The 15534-nt window shown below is 37.6% G+C and overlaps 1 protein-coding gene across 3 annotated transcripts in view; it reads right to left on the bottom strand.

Annotated features, from left to right (window-relative positions):
* Positions 1 to 1784: 1784 nt before the first annotated feature.
* Positions 1785 to 15534, bottom strand: part of PTPN21 (protein tyrosine phosphatase non-receptor type 21) — a 44467-nt gene continuing 30717 nt past the window's right edge. For 2 of the 3 annotated variants that reach the window (XM_050335270.1, XM_050335272.1), the window contains 6 exons: positions 14284 to 14421; positions 12141 to 12362; positions 10836 to 10964; positions 10291 to 10525; positions 9588 to 9748; positions 1786 to 8795 (listed from right to left, as the gene is read on the bottom strand). In XM_050335270.1, coding sequence (XP_050191227.1) covers positions 8667 to 8795; positions 9588 to 9748; positions 10291 to 10525; positions 10836 to 10964; positions 12141 to 12362; positions 14284 to 14421 — 1014 coding nt within the window. In that variant the 3' untranslated portion in view covers positions 1786 to 8666. Of the gene's footprint in view, positions 8796 to 9587; positions 9749 to 10290; positions 10526 to 10835; positions 10965 to 12140; positions 12363 to 14283; positions 14422 to 15534 lie in introns of all 3 variants that reach the window. The other variant, XM_050335271.1, reaches the window with a different exon arrangement.

Raw genomic sequence — 15534 nt, 5'->3', positions numbered from 1 at the left:
TCATTTTAGAAATGGCTAATAATAACTACCTGAAACTCATCTGCAAGCCCTCCAAGTCTTTTCTGGTTCTTTTGTTTATTACAGCCAATATTTTAAATCCATAAAGTAAGCGGGGCAGAAAACAATTTGGCATGTGGGGAATGGCAGACGTTTGGTTTAAATTTAGGTGTCCATGTGAAAGATTGCCATCCAGATCAGTTTGGGAGATGTGACTGATCAGAAAAGGGGCAGCATTTTTGTAAGCTCTACCCCTTCTAGCTCCCACATCTATAATGTGCTGTTTTACAAGTGGAGAGCCCAAGAACTCACATGCTCCCAAGTGCATGCTTTAGAAAAGTTCCCAAAGAATGCCATGAGGTCAAATGTTGCAACATTCCTTCAACCTGTGCAACTCTGAAAGATAAAGAAGTTTTGTTACAAAATAGTCCCAGGCTCATCTATATTCTACTTACACTCGGTTTTAATTAGTTAGGCTAATTTAAACTGTAATAACAACGGCACTAGCATTTAAGTATGAGAACCACCATTTCCCTAAGCATCATGTTCCACTGGAGCCTCAGAACTGCCATGCCTCAAATAAGATCTGATGGCAGAAGGTTCAACTTCAAAGAGCCAGACTGAGCCAATGGAACATACACTGATACGAGATAACCTCAGTTCAGAACCCATGAGCATCCACCTGTCCCCCAGTACTCAATCAGCTCCAGTTCTCCTGCAGCACCATTCTCACATCAGTACCTGCGTGAGCGATATTCCCGTCATACTCACAAATTGTGATCCTCCACAAGCAGTTCTCAGGCTGCAGGAAGCAAACTGGCAATGTTTCTGTGGCACTGAGCAGCTTGTCTTCATACAGAGTCCAGTATCCAGGGATGCTCATAAAAATGGTGGAGAGGGACATCTATATGCTGTCATTGACCCCTCAGGGAAAAGGAGTAGGTGTAAGGAAATCTCCCATCAGATTCTATACAGAGCAATGTGTACAGAGCAATGCAAAACTTCCAGCTAGGTACCAAGCATTGCTGAGTTTCATGTAACCTTCATGCATCCACGGCCATTCCCGATTTAAACAGCCCTAACAGCTGAGCAGGAGCTACTTTAGGGGGTAGACAAAGCCCCAGGCTAGAAACCTCTCTCATCAGCTCCCCTGAGTTTCTTGTGTACCATATCCAGGAACTCTTGCCTAAGAAAGCTGCTGGCTGGCTGTACCAAATCCAGTGATCAAGTCACTTCCCTGTCAGCCAACTCTGGCCAACAGGAGGCTCTAATGGGGATTTTACAGTGCCTACAGATACAGTTTAAAACAATTTGGATTTAGAGGAAATTTAGATTTCTGAAGGGACCTTTGCCTCAGGTCTAAACCCAGTATAAATAATAAGTCTGATCAGAACTGCTGGGTACTTTTATCAAGACCCTCTGAACCCAGGAAGTCCCATTTCCCTCTTCTGATTTTGAATCTATGTCAAATAAAAGTGCTTTGCTCACCCTGAATATTACTCAAGACATTCCCCCAGACTTGAGAACTGATCAGATAAGTGCACAGACAGCTGGTATGTTACTGTCTTACCTTAAACTAATTAATGCCATCAAATTGAGTGCACGTAGAAGACAAAATTTTAGTTAAAAGCAAGCCAGATTATATCAGTTATAGTTAGGTGGACAATGCACTAGGCATTGAGCAAAGACAAAGGAAATGTAACTGTCCAATGAAAAACTGTAATGCCCGGTATTCAATTCATGTATCATGACATTATAAAGTCTCGTGCTGCAGCAGGTGTGTACAGCAAGCCTTTGTACCACCTACCTTTTTAAATAAATGCCAAATATAAAATGAAGAAAAACTTCAGTGTTAGTTGTTGGTAGCAGGTCCAATCATACAATCAACTGTTTCCTCTCACATCCTTTTGGAAAGGGTTCTGCAATTCTCAAAACATTTTAATCCCTCCTACATTAAAGGTTACAGGGAAATTGAAAGCTCAGTACCAAAAATGGCTTCAGAAAGTGCGAAACATTGTGAACAACAATGACAGGGCAGCAGGCACAAGATTTTCCTACTACAAAGATAACAGCTCTTAGTATTTGACGGCCTAAGTTTATATCCAGTACTTGCAGCACTTTAGAAGAGGGATTGCACCTTTGTGTACTGAAGGCAAAGTCCCAGCTTAGCACTGCACATGAACAGTAAGTTCTCAGATTTTTCCTTTTAAAATGGAACAATAAAAACTCATAGCTGCTTCAAATATTTATTTCCATGGCAAAAATAGACTATAATATATTCGTTTCACATATATTACATTCAGTAATACAAGCTTTTCTCTCTATGAAACACAATTTATACATTGTTTTACAAACCAATTTCAGTTTTACAAGAATTAAAGCTGGTTTGATTATACATTTTTACAATATTCGTGACAAGACAGCAAAAATAGACATAAACCACTAGCTTGGTACTAGAAAATAATACTTCATGTTTGCTACTGTTTAAACAAAGTCCCATTTAAATCCTTGCATACTGGCTCAAATGAAAATGAAGAAAATGGAGCCAGATCCCATGTTCCTCTGACATTAAGAATTCAGTCCTACAAAACTGCTGTTGGGACTTCAAACACCCATTTGCTTTAACTGAATGGAGAGATTTCAGCAGTGTGCAGGAGAGTACATGCTTACTGACTTGCCAAATAAAGCCTCTAAAATTTCCATCCAAGTCCTCAGATAAGCCATAAAGAGGACAGGCACGTTGGGTATTTCAAAGCAATTTAAGCAAGTATCTTTGTAAAGAGCATACACACCTTGTCTGTCAGAATTATCCAGGATTAGCAAGGTGACATACTTGAGGATTTTTCAGGGGTTATCCCCATCAAGTTTCCTACCATTTTAAAAATTAATGACATTTGCAATGTCTTTAAAATATTAAAGTCTCCTAATTTCACCTAAATATTTCCAAATTGAAAAACAGCATTTAAATTCCCTTTATAAAAGTTAGGCACCTTCTGAAACTGTACTCGTAAAACTAATAATTTGGTAGTTTGGATTGCTGTATATCTGAACCAAAAGAATGTTACAATATCTACAGACTTGCTCTCTGACTTGCCACAGGCTGGATCTGTGTAAACTCTGTTCATCAGATTCTTTAAATTTGGTTTCTATCTTCATCCCCTAAGTAGGGCTGAAGAACAGACTTCTACAAAGCAAATACCCTGGATATTATTCTGCCCCACTGAACGCAGCATCATGTGGAAAATAGCAAAGAATAGAACCAAAGGCTATTTAGCAAAAGTTTTTGAAATGTTCATTGAAGTTAACAAATTTTTTTTTTCAGCCCAGTTAGACCTTAAAGTAACATATGTGCTTCCAACAGAATACACCAAGTTAGCTGGTCCCCAGCAGGATCTTCCTAAGAAATGTTATTCTTTAACTTGTTTTTACAGACATGTTTGTAACAGCAGTTAAAAGTTTAAGATTTTTTCCCTTACCTTAGCACAGTATTACATTATTTTAATGTACCTGCTTTGCAAATGCTGGACTGCAACAGAACTTCTAAGCATATGTTAAATTCCGTATTTCAAGAGCCTCTTTGTCAGCCCGGCCTTACCTTGGTGCAACTCACACCAACTGTAAACACCTGGCCTCATTCATAACATATTCAGACTTTCAAATCATCTCACCTGCATCCATTAGAAGTCATCACTGCCAAATTACAAAAAAAAACGCCTATTCCCCCTGCATTTTGCATCTGTAAAACCAGAGGCTGTGGTTTGAAAAATCTGACCTTTAATAATTAAACAGAAATTGAGCTGACAGATTTTATTCAATACAGTTGGAAAGGAAGATACGTAAAAATAACAGAGCCTCTGAAAAAATATTTGGAGTTTTAAAAAAATCACATTTTAAAAAGCCAGTAAAAATAACACCTATAACTGCATATTCACTTACCCTACCATGCCATGAAAAACATACCATATGACTCAAACCTTTCTAGCAGCTCTGCTGTGGATACAAAACATTCCAAATCCTCCTCCAAATGCCTTCTGCCACTCCTCAAATCCTCCTGTCTATGTCCAAAATTTTGAATTCTCTTGTCCAAGACAAGACAATTTCTTCTGAATTCTCAGCTACTTTTCCTTTGAATGCTGTACCTTCCTGTATGCACATTCCTGCTGCATTCTTTTGGTTAATTCTTGTAATCTGTATTTAAATTTAAAGCAGACATGTGAGCATTCATGCCTGAAGGGCTCAAGCTTTCATTGGCAATAAGCCCATTTTAATTCCCACAGAAGAACTGCAGGAATTTTGCATCTTGCAGGACTGGACTCTGGCTTTGCATGACTTTGCAGTATTGTAAGAAAACAAAATCAAAACCACCCTAAACTCTAAAGCACTGAGTTCTTAGCAACTGAAGCACTGATCTTTTAAATTAATAATTTGAACTAGCTATTGAAATATAGTAATGGGTTCACTATTTTTAAGTCCAGGGATTTAATAATGCTACTGATATTAAAACTGAGGTCTCATTACACAGCTAGCTTGTATGATAAACAACCCTGCAGCTCCCAAGTTTGGTCCAGAGGCCACTGAAATCTATGAGCTACTCAACTTTAACAGCTGCTCCAACAGGAAATATGTAGCAGCAGCTTCAGGTAGTCTTACTTATTAAATTTAAAGGAGCTATTTTGGAGAAAATTGCTCCAAGTGTTGTCCACTTCAAACAGATACACAGAGGATTAGATGAGAAACCAGAAATAAATTTCTCAAAATGTCAAGAATCTTTTCCATTTTAGTACAAATTTATTTTACTTTTATTTGTTATTACTTTATTTTACTTTCTCCCCTAAATCTTGATGATAACTAAAAGCAGCTCTTCATCCACAAAAATACAGGGACCCTGCCTTGCTCACCTGCTTTGGATTAAATATATTTCTACATATAAACTGTAGCACCCTGCACTTGTAGTGTTTATTGTTCACTTGTGCAAAAGGTATTGCAATGAGTGCAACACTAAGGCTTAAAAGTTTTCCTGCTCTTCCCAGGGTCCAGCAGAGAAGGAGGGCACTGCTGTGCAGGCTGCAGAGGCTCTGCAAAACTCCCCAGTGTGGCACAGAGCTTCTTCCTCACCCAACAGGGCCAGGAGGGAGCTGCAGGCTACAGATAATCCAGCTAAGTCAGTGATATCTTTGCAATGGACAGGGCTCTGACTTAGCTTCTTAGAGAAGAGCTTCTAGCCCAAAACTACAAAGATTCACTGGCCAAAAATCTCCCATCAGAACAACCAAGAAAGAAATGAAATGTGCAGAAGTCCTTGCTACAATATGCGGGTTCTTCTCCTGACTCTTCGTAAAATTTGATCCTAAAATGCATCTTCCACCTAGCCAACAAAGACAGTCAAGTCTGTCTCGACAGTATATAGCACCTTTATTTGTCCCTGAGAGCTCTGACATCCCTAGAGATCAGCATCATTTTTGCCATTTACTGCAAGAATGTCTTCATACAACTTTTCTTACTAAACAAAATCCGTTCAAATCTTGCATAATGATCTGGTTTCATCCCTGTAAAAACAGAAACACATTTGGCAAAATGGACAGGCTTATAGTGAAATTTTAAGCTTTTGACAAATAAACCCACCTCCGACTCACACTGTGACTGGATTTGGACAGTGGATGTTCTTCTAACGTCCAACGCTTCATGAAGCGCCCAGCACAACTACAAATAAAAATTCATCCCTTTCCAAGGCTCAGAACAAAGTGCTAAAAACTGAATTGTCTTTTATAAGTTAACTGAAAATCTAAACAATGGTTTTAAAAATCATTTTGTTACAGGGGATTGTGAAGTATAATTTGATTTGGTATCTTTAGAAGAGAAACTGCTTGTTTTCAATGCTCACTCAAAGCCTTATGCTTACATACAAACACAATCCTGCACTCGTCAGCAGGAAAGTTCACATGAAGTCAAGTCTACTAAGGTCAAGTCTATTAAGGCAAAAACAGACTGCTGATGGACAAAACTGAAAGCTGAAGGGGAGGAGGTAGCAGTGTTATGCTTAAAAATAAAAATCAAGACTGTGACTATCATATTGGAGAGCAACTGCCTCTAAAAGTGAACACAAATTCTTTCAGCAAAACAGAAACAGAAAAATAAGCCAAAAGACACACATTTCCTCATCCACCTCAGATAATCCTATAAGTACTGGATTAAATTGTTTCTTATAACTGCTCCTTCTAATGCCTAGAAGCTGATATTCTGTTCCAGTAACTGCTGAACAGCTGAAAGCTGTTGCTTGAAGTTCTAGTTGCCCATCATGTCATTAAAACTGTATTTATGAGGTTATGAAGATCACAGTCCAAAATTTAGACACAGAAAAGGTACAAGCTACATTTTAGAGCCTGCCCTTCCATTTAAAAAGATTTCTGCAGATAGCAGTAAACTGTGGCAAAAATTAAACATGTTTTTAAAACACAGCATGATACAAATAGCTAAGAATGTTGGTTTCTTTCAATACGTCTTTCAACACAGAAATGTCAGCTTGGTTTGTTTGCAAGATTTATATGTAAAGAATCAGTCTTTGATAACTGGTTTCCTCTGGACTTCCAGTTTTACATTTGGCAATTAATTATTCCTAGGAAATTTATGTAAGAACAACATTTCTTTTCCCTAGTCTGAAATATTCGATCTAACTTATACTGAGAGTACAAAAATTCAGACTGCCTCCAAGCAGACCTAAAAGCACCAGATCAATACAGTGTGCCTTAAAGTAAAAGATTTTGTACAGAATTACATATTAGCACAATGTCATTTGGACTGTGTGTTTTGTGGAAGTAGCTTATTATAGAGAAAATTAAGGCAACCCATCTATCATTCTTAATTAATGTTTTGGGACACAATTATTATTTTGAAAGGGTTTCAATAGTTTCCAAACCCTTGTGAGAGCTCAGAAAAATAATATAATTTCAGCACTGATAAAAATTACTTTTAGTTTCATTTCATTTCATTTCATTTCATTTCACTAAGCAGGTATCAAGGGAAATGGACACTTAAGCATTCCAGCAGACTGGTCTACTATAGGGTCTTTTTGAAATTAAACCAGATATATAAAAGTTATAGCTCATTTTTGAATAGGTTTTCAACTCAGCATCTCAAAAGGCAGCTAAAACCATACTGTCCCCACCTGAAAACCACAGACAGAGGATTATTTAGGGATACTGTCATTAGATCAGCCTCCATGGGACAAAATAGAAACTACCAAAGGCATGACTCATCTTCAGGTCCATGCCACAGCCATTGACTCAGCCACCTACACAGCTACTAAAATACCCACATCTCCAGTGTTACCTCTAACAGCTCTTACACTCTACAAGTGTTCTCAAATCCTCTTCTTTGCAATGCTGCACAGCATTAGCAAAAGCTGTTCTAGTGCTGACAAAATAATCTGGAGGATTCTACAGAAACTTCCAGTGCTTTAACGGCTTTCTTGGCTGGGAACACTAACATTTTGAATAGTCATCTTTGCACTGTGTAAACGAGCAATCACAGCTGCCACACCTCCTCCACTCTGCTTCATACCACCACTTCTGCTTCACCACTGTGCACCTTCTTACTCCCATTTTGGTTCTCTCATTTCATCAGCTTAAAAGCCTCTTCCTAAAATATCAGGTTAGTAATGGTATATTACCATATGCAACAATGCATGATTATATTACCTATGTTTAACTACATAAATAACAGAGAAAAAAAAAAGTGCTTAAAACATTTGCATCCACTTTGATTTCAGCCAGTAAAATCAAACTGTCCTCTAAACATATGAATAATACTGAATATGTACTTTCATCCATTTGTTTCCAATAACCTCGCAGATACTTAAAATATTTTTCTCCTGCTTGTTTCAGGTAGAAATGCCTCCACTCAAATGGAAGTTACCAACAGTTGCCATTATCTTTCACTTGTCAATTCTATTACATGGCACTACAACTAATTACCAATAGCTTCCCCTAGGACTTTCTGCATGATTTTTGAAAAGTTTTTTCAAACACTGTCAGTCTTCTCCTCTGAAAATATTGTTCTGTTTCAAAAGTTTTGTGTTGTGGTGTTTTGGGTTTTTTAATTTAAAAATTATGAATATAAAAATAACTGTCATTAAAGCAACAGCTTGAAATATCTAAGAGCTGCCAATTTTTCTAAATAAATCAGAGGAAACCAAAAGTTCGTTTTTAAAAATATAGATGTATTGTTCTAAATATAAAATTGAAAGCAGAATGAAACTGCATAAGACCTTGACATTCCCAAGGAGCAGGTTTCTCACTCCATGTGCTCCTACAGATTTTAGCTTTCACACAGTCAAAAATTATGTTTCAAAACATAATGTTAGTAAAATTGTGCTGTGTACTTCCATTCCATGATATTTTGCCCAGAGTAACACCACTCCAAAGAACATGTGTAAGTACTACAGACCAGTGAAATTCTTTCTTAATATGACTGCAGCTGAACACGGGAAGAATTTAGTCCAGCGAAGATCCTACTTTGTAGGGACTGTTACACTGACTCAGGTTTAACAGGTACACAGCAGCTCTAAAAGATAACTGTGTGATTCATCATACAAAGAAAACACCAGGTCTATCTGGACAACTGTGATTTCCTTTCTGTAAACTCTTGCAGTGTCCCTTAGGAAGTGGCAGGGATTAGATAAGTCTAGAACTTTTGAGAAACTGAATGAGAACTCCATAGACAAAAGTGTACTGCGAAAGAGTCTGCACCATCATCATTCTCTGCTGCCTCAACATGTCCAGCACTCGTGGGATGTCCAGCATCTGAAAGAAGAGAACAAACCATTACAAGTGACTGGTGAGAAAGGAAACTGGGTTGCACTTTCTCCGCTGGAGGTTCAGAGCAGTACCTTGGTGATCTAAGGGCAGCTGTTCTAATTTCATCTCTCACAATTCACTGCCCATGTCTGCAGTATGGACTGCAGTACACCACTGATCATCTGTGAAATATGCAGAATGGTAAAGATACCTATCTCATGGGGTATTGGTCTTCACAAATATAATGGCTGCAAAAGTCTGTCACAGTGTTAGGACAGCGATGCCCAACGAAACAATAAGCTTGTTGAGTCTCAGCTGGCATATTATTAATAAACGCTTTACAGCTGTTCACTTCTGGTGAAAAGCTGATAGGACTACGTTTTATTCTATTAAACTCGCACTTCGTCCTTTGCTGAGAATGATACTACAAGTACACTACACTTAGGAACAAAATAATTAATAACAAGCATAGAGATTGCCTACAAAGCATGTTCTTGAATATTATCTGTTCTAATTAAGGCAAGAAGTGGTAAAGTCAGGACGAAATCCTGAAATATGCTCAGTAGGCTAGGGCACACCTTGTTCCACTCAGTGACTCAACATCTTACAGAGTCAGGAATCCAAATGAGCATTCCAGTACCTGGTGTGTATGTGGGCAACTCTAGAAGATTATTAACTTCTGTTGAATTTCCAAGAGCTCTTTCTGCTCAGATGAACAGCCATAAAATATTTTAGGCAGGTTATTTCCTGTTCTACTACCTAACATTACTGAAAGCATGGGAAAGAAAAAGAGATCACCTCATTGTGTTCCAAGCAAGCAATCATGATCTCTGACAGTATGACCACTCCAGTTCGCCCCACACCTGCACTGCAGTGCACCAGTACAGGGGGATTGGAGCTTTTAGGATCCGCAGTGCTGTTCGTGTGGCGCCGCACGGACTGTATCTCTTCCAAGTATGCTATTAAGTTCAACGAGATAAGAATAATTCATTCAGGAGATGAAGCCCCATAAGCCATGCTATTATGCTGTATGACCACCAGAAAAGTAGTAATTTAACAAGTGACATCCCACAGAAAAATAGATTATATAAATCACGAGTCATACCCCAATGAAAGCAATGTAGATCTACAAAGATCATCTAACTTTTGTAAGGATTTCCATGTCTTGTTCCCCTATTCCCCCCTAAAGGTGGCTGATGGCCATCTTGCTACTGCTGCAACATACTCAAATATGCAGTATGTGATGCAACTATGTTTTAATCTATATGAACTTTTAGTAAATTATTGGCTTCAGACTTAAACAGTCCCTTTATTAAACTGTCAGGTATTTTCCTGCAAAAAGTATAATTTAGTATCTCTTGCTCGTGTGAAGAAACCTTTCACAGCAGAATGCTTGGCATACTTATCAAAAGCTAATTGCTATATAGCAGCCATTTTAGAAGGTATTAAAAGAAAACAACACAAACCACACCCCAAAACAAAGCTATTAAATATAACTTACATAAAAATCCCTTTAAATCTTCTGGACAGCCATGCTCTGGCCAGTCAGTGTACTGCAAATGCCAAACCGTCCTCTCCTGTCCTGTGAGAAGATGTTTAATCTTCAAACCTGTAGTTGCGTAGCAGCCTGAGTCAGTACGGAATCGCGTGGTAATCTTAAATCTTCCATAGGTTACGGTGTTGTGTCGTGAACCAAGACGTGGCCAGTATCTGAAGCTTTTTTCTCGCCCACTTTCCTTAAAAGTAAAATACTTGCTTAACAAAAAAGAACATTCATACAACTAATTCTACTGTAGTAACAACTGTATCTCTCCTCTATTAAATACTACTAGAATGTTATGGTTTCTTACTGAGTAAAACAACTTTCCAGCAGAAAGAGTTTGCAAATTCATCTTTCTACCAAAGAAAGCAAGACAGAATAGCAAAGGAGTCACTAGAAATTTGTCTTTGATTGGTCTTGTTATAGCAAAGATCCCTTCCCTCTAAAAGATTATAAAAAACTCTTTGTGAAATATTTGGGAGAAACCTGACTCAATTTATACTCACTTCCTCTGCCGTCACCATAGCTATGATGGCAATTCCTTGTTCCCAGATCATCTGCCAGAAATCCTGACATGTATTCTGCAAAGGGCCCTGCGTAGCAATGTAATCCCACTCTATGCCCCCAACAGAGATCTGTAAAAAGAAAGACACTGTGTTAGTAACTATGCAAAACCCTTTCCCCAATTCTGAAGATGCACAAAATGAAAAAAGACAGCAACACTGCAGAAGTAGGAGCCCATTTCGAGTTATATCTGTCCCAATTTTTAGCTGTGTCTTGTCACGTTAGATGCAGAAGAGACAGAATTTTATAGGCACACGACTAAGTAAATGTACTTTACATCATAAGCATAATGTAAAACTGAGAAAATAAAATTGTATTTTTCTTTTGAAGGCACTATACAAATTCAGGTTTAGAGAAGCTTGCATAACTTGGTGCTGTAAATGCTATTATAAGTAATAAAAATTCAGAAATTTCTGTTTCCCCCAAAAGTATTATTTTGCTTGAGAAGGGTCAGAAGATTCACACAACATTTGTGAATGAAGCAGAGAAACAATGGCACTGTGTCAGTGTACAAACAGATTGATTAAAGAAAGACAGGTACAACTGCTGCTTTGAGGATCTCAATTCTTTTCAGAGAAAGCATGGAGCCAAGAATGGTTGCACTTTAAGCAGGTAAATGTATTGAAAAATGAATGAGCTGCCTTGCAGGTTCTTGAGGCCACCCTGCAAATTCTTCAGTTTTTTTAACAGAGTTCAAAGAATTAAGGATGGGGAAGGGGGACAACTGAAGATTTTGAAAAAGCAGATTTCCCCCTGGCTCCATCAATTCCTCTAATCTACAAAAAAACTTAAGCTGGGAGCTCACTTACTCCCTGTTGTACATACAGTCTGAGAGTACAGGAAAAGAAGAAAAACTGATTATCACTGCAGAGCAAAAATACCATAATGATTCCAGAGGATCCAAGTTTGTTTTACAGCTGTTTGCCTTTATAACTCTGGGAAGAATACACATGCCTTCTGTTAGCAACAACCTCCAGAGAGATGAGACAGAGAGAGAAAGGAGACAGCAGATCAACAGAGAAGTGAAACGCAGAAGATCCCTCCAATAATTAACCCTTCTAAGTAAGGAGCAAAACCACGACAGGAAAACAGGTTCCTCCTTTCCCCAAAGAAACCTCTGGAGAACAAGGGGAAGAGAGAGAGATGGAGAGATTCTCATTCATCTTACCAAACCAAAATTGAAAGCCAAATGCATTTTTAGATACCACACGAACCGCAAAATATTTTCCCAACAGTATTCCTCTCACCTTGATATGAGATGCATTGATGTATCCTGTGTTATTTTCTTTGGTTGGGACTAGCTCTACTCTGGTATCATCATAAGGCAGGACATCCTGGAACCGGTTTCTTTCAGCATTTTCAGGAAGCCGAGCTATTGAGCACTCACCATCGATAAGCCTTTTTTTCTGGATGCGCTCGTATTCAGTGAACACCATGCCCTGCTCTAACCGTTGCTCCAGAATTTTACACTGAAAGACAGAGCATGGATAACGATACAAAGTCAATCTGAGGTGAGTCAGTTTTAACAGAGAATTCATGAAGGATAAAATGTATGTATTTTTGTCTCCTACATACTTCTTCAATGCTTTCACAGCTATTAATGTTTTCACAAATATACCAGAACGAATTAGAAGCAGCCCTAACCAGCAGGAATTTTGTTCAAGTGAAAACTAAGAAGCCTGTTATACTTCATTAGGTCACAAAGACCTACGTGAATACTGCTGGTGAAGGAAAAAGTACTTCATAGTTTCTATAAAGATAGTCCACTTGGGGGGGAAAAAAACCTGGCCAACCAGATAGCTATGCTGTACTGCATACTGCCTCAGATACCTTTGAACAAGGAATACTTATTAACCCACCTGCTCAATTTAGCATGTTAGATGCCATTATTTGAAAGGTCTCCTTTAACCTTGTAATAAAACAAACAAAACCCAAAACTAATAAACAAACCATCCAAACTTTATTTTTTGGATGGAGAAAAACTAAACTTTTCATACAGCAGCAGCATCTTCTTAGAATCTCTTGCTCCAGCTGAGTTATAAACTCAGATTTTTTTCTAATAGTATAACTCAATCTGTTCTATTTAATAAGCTGCTCTCCCTCTCACCCTCCCTTTATTCTTTTGAAACCAAGTTCTTTCTAAATCATAAGACACTTCTGGAATTTCAGCATCTCTTTGCCAACAATAATTAGAGGGATAATATGTAATATTTCAGCCAGAAAATTTCATCTATGTCACATGCCCCCAGATTCTCACAGCAACTGCTCTGTGGTATCAGGTCATAAAAGTATCTTGTATCAAGTAAGTATGCCAAATGTTGCAGAGGAAGGTGTAAAACCTCAATCATATGCAATTTGCACACCAATACATCAACTGTACAAACTCCTTTATTACCTTTAGGCTAAATTCCCTTATTTAAACTGATAATAACATGAAGCTGACCAATAAAACAGGCACTGAATCAACACTAAATTCATCTTCTAAAATATCTGCACTCTGGACTTCCTTTCATGTCATGTGTCTACTTTGCATTGCCTCTTCTCAACTGTTTTAGGCACTACTCCCATTTCATGCTATCTATTCTGCCCCTACATGACTGCCTCAAGAGAAAGTGCAGTGACATGTCTCTTTCATAACATCATTTCATGGCTTCTTCTTTACCTCAACCCTTTTGGGCAGAGCTAGCTGAATAATAATATGGCTGAATTTAGTGAAGATCAACCCAGAAAGAAATGATGGCATCTTGTTTAATGATATATGAGACAGGGTGAAGCGTATTTACTGAAGTTTTTTATCCTGCCACAAGCAGATGGAGTCTTGTATTTCTCAAAGAAAGATCCTCAAATTCTAGAACCTGATGTCCTCTCACTGATTTGAGATCTTTTACTGTATTTAAAATTTCTGCAGATAGAACAAGTTCCATCTATCTTTTATGGGAGCCACCTGAGGAAAACAGATAAATACAATCTGTGCAAATTGTACTCTGGGGATGCAATTTAGCTGCAAAACTTACTCTAAACTCTCTATGAATTACTAATAATTACAATTAAATTCAATCTCACACTCCGAATTATAAGTTTCGGTCTGGAAAACCCAAAATTAAGAAATAAAACAGAAAGAGTTTCATTAAAATGTATCAGTAAGTACTAATAATTTCTTCCTATATATTCAAAGGGTAAACTATAATTGAATAATTGTCTTAAAAATCTAAGCTACACCCCATACTTCTAGCAGTAATTTGTCAATCAGAAATCTCATTCTTCATTGTTTTATTCTCAGCATTTGATTTGAATCCGAAGCATTTTAAAGTCAACAAAAAGCACCATTCATATGCGCTTCATTTTGACAAATTACTACTGTAAATCAAGCACTAAATAACTTCAACATACCCTTTCATCATTTGTTGCTCTTGTTGGTTCTTCCTTCCCCTCATCTGGCAGAGGCATTCTAGTCAATGCCAGTCCATTTAGGGCAGCTAGCTTTAAAGGCCCAATTTTTTTTGCATCATTTTTATTCTTTTTCATACCCTGCAAAAGAAAATACAAATTTGTTAATATTCTTAAATACCTGACGAAGTTATAAACAGAAAACATCTGAGTTCAACTAAGCAAAGGATACATCTTTGACCCCTTCTGCAAACAGATCTGACCTTTTTTTTTGATAAGCACTGCAGTGAGAGATTAGGGTGGTGGGACTACATTCCTCCAAGAACACAACACAAGTCTGTCTTCATTCCAGACAGGCTAATGAAACTGCATGAGAATGACAAATATTGTTCCCTACAAAGCTCCCAGCTGAGGGTGTGAGGTGACAACTCTGGATAGTTAACATTCTTGGACAGAACTGAAATCACTTCCCAACCCCAAAAATACATACAAATTATTCCTTACTAAATTATTCAGTTTGCAGGCACTTTTCTTCCCCACAAGCAGGCATAAAAATGAGCATATACATTTCAGATATTTGGATATAGTTAAATGCTTTACTACATTTGCAACAAACTGTACATACAAATCATGAACACAGAACTGCAGACAGATTTGAGTTCTAGGCCAGGCCATGAATCTAAATTATGGAAGTAACTATTCATTATTTGAGAAAAATATCAAGGGGGATTTCTATGAAAGAATAAATTCAAATTATTCTTTTAAAAAGTGTCATGTCATCCTTCCTGCAATTGCAAAGTTTACGTGTTAACAAAAATACAGTAAAAATAGGAGTGCATATGCTGCTTGAATGATAATCAATGCTTTCAAAAGCTAAATGGTGGTAAGAAATAGGAAGACAAATCTAAGAGGATGAGACCACATTTAAAAGTGAACACAAACACACAACAGTAAAAGTTCATTGAGAAGCAAAACATGCAAACATTAGTAGGGGCCAGCTTTGTAACTAGGATATTCATCTCAGTTATGAATATAAAAAGGTAATATTCTGTAGTGCACAGTGGCACTCTTAAGTGTTACTGCACTAGAAACTATGTTACTGAACACTTCCAATGAAAAAGTTCTTATATCGATTTAATTTCAAAGGTTGACTGGAACATTTACATAACTGTCAAAAGGAAAAGCAGGGTATGATTTTGGTAGACACGTTACTGTCTGAAAATGTATCTTATGGAGAAAAAATACTAAGTGACT

The sequence above is a fragment of the Myiozetetes cayanensis genome, unplaced genomic scaffold (genome assembly GCF_022539395.1).
Source record: "Myiozetetes cayanensis isolate MyiCay16 unplaced genomic scaffold, myiCay2020 scf6-25, whole genome shotgun sequence".
In the NCBI taxonomy this organism is placed as follows: domain Eukaryota; kingdom Metazoa; phylum Chordata; class Aves; order Passeriformes; family Tyrannidae; genus Myiozetetes; species Myiozetetes cayanensis.
The sequence above is the reverse complement of the archived record's forward strand: the minus strand, read 5'-3'. Positions and strand labels throughout refer to the sequence as shown.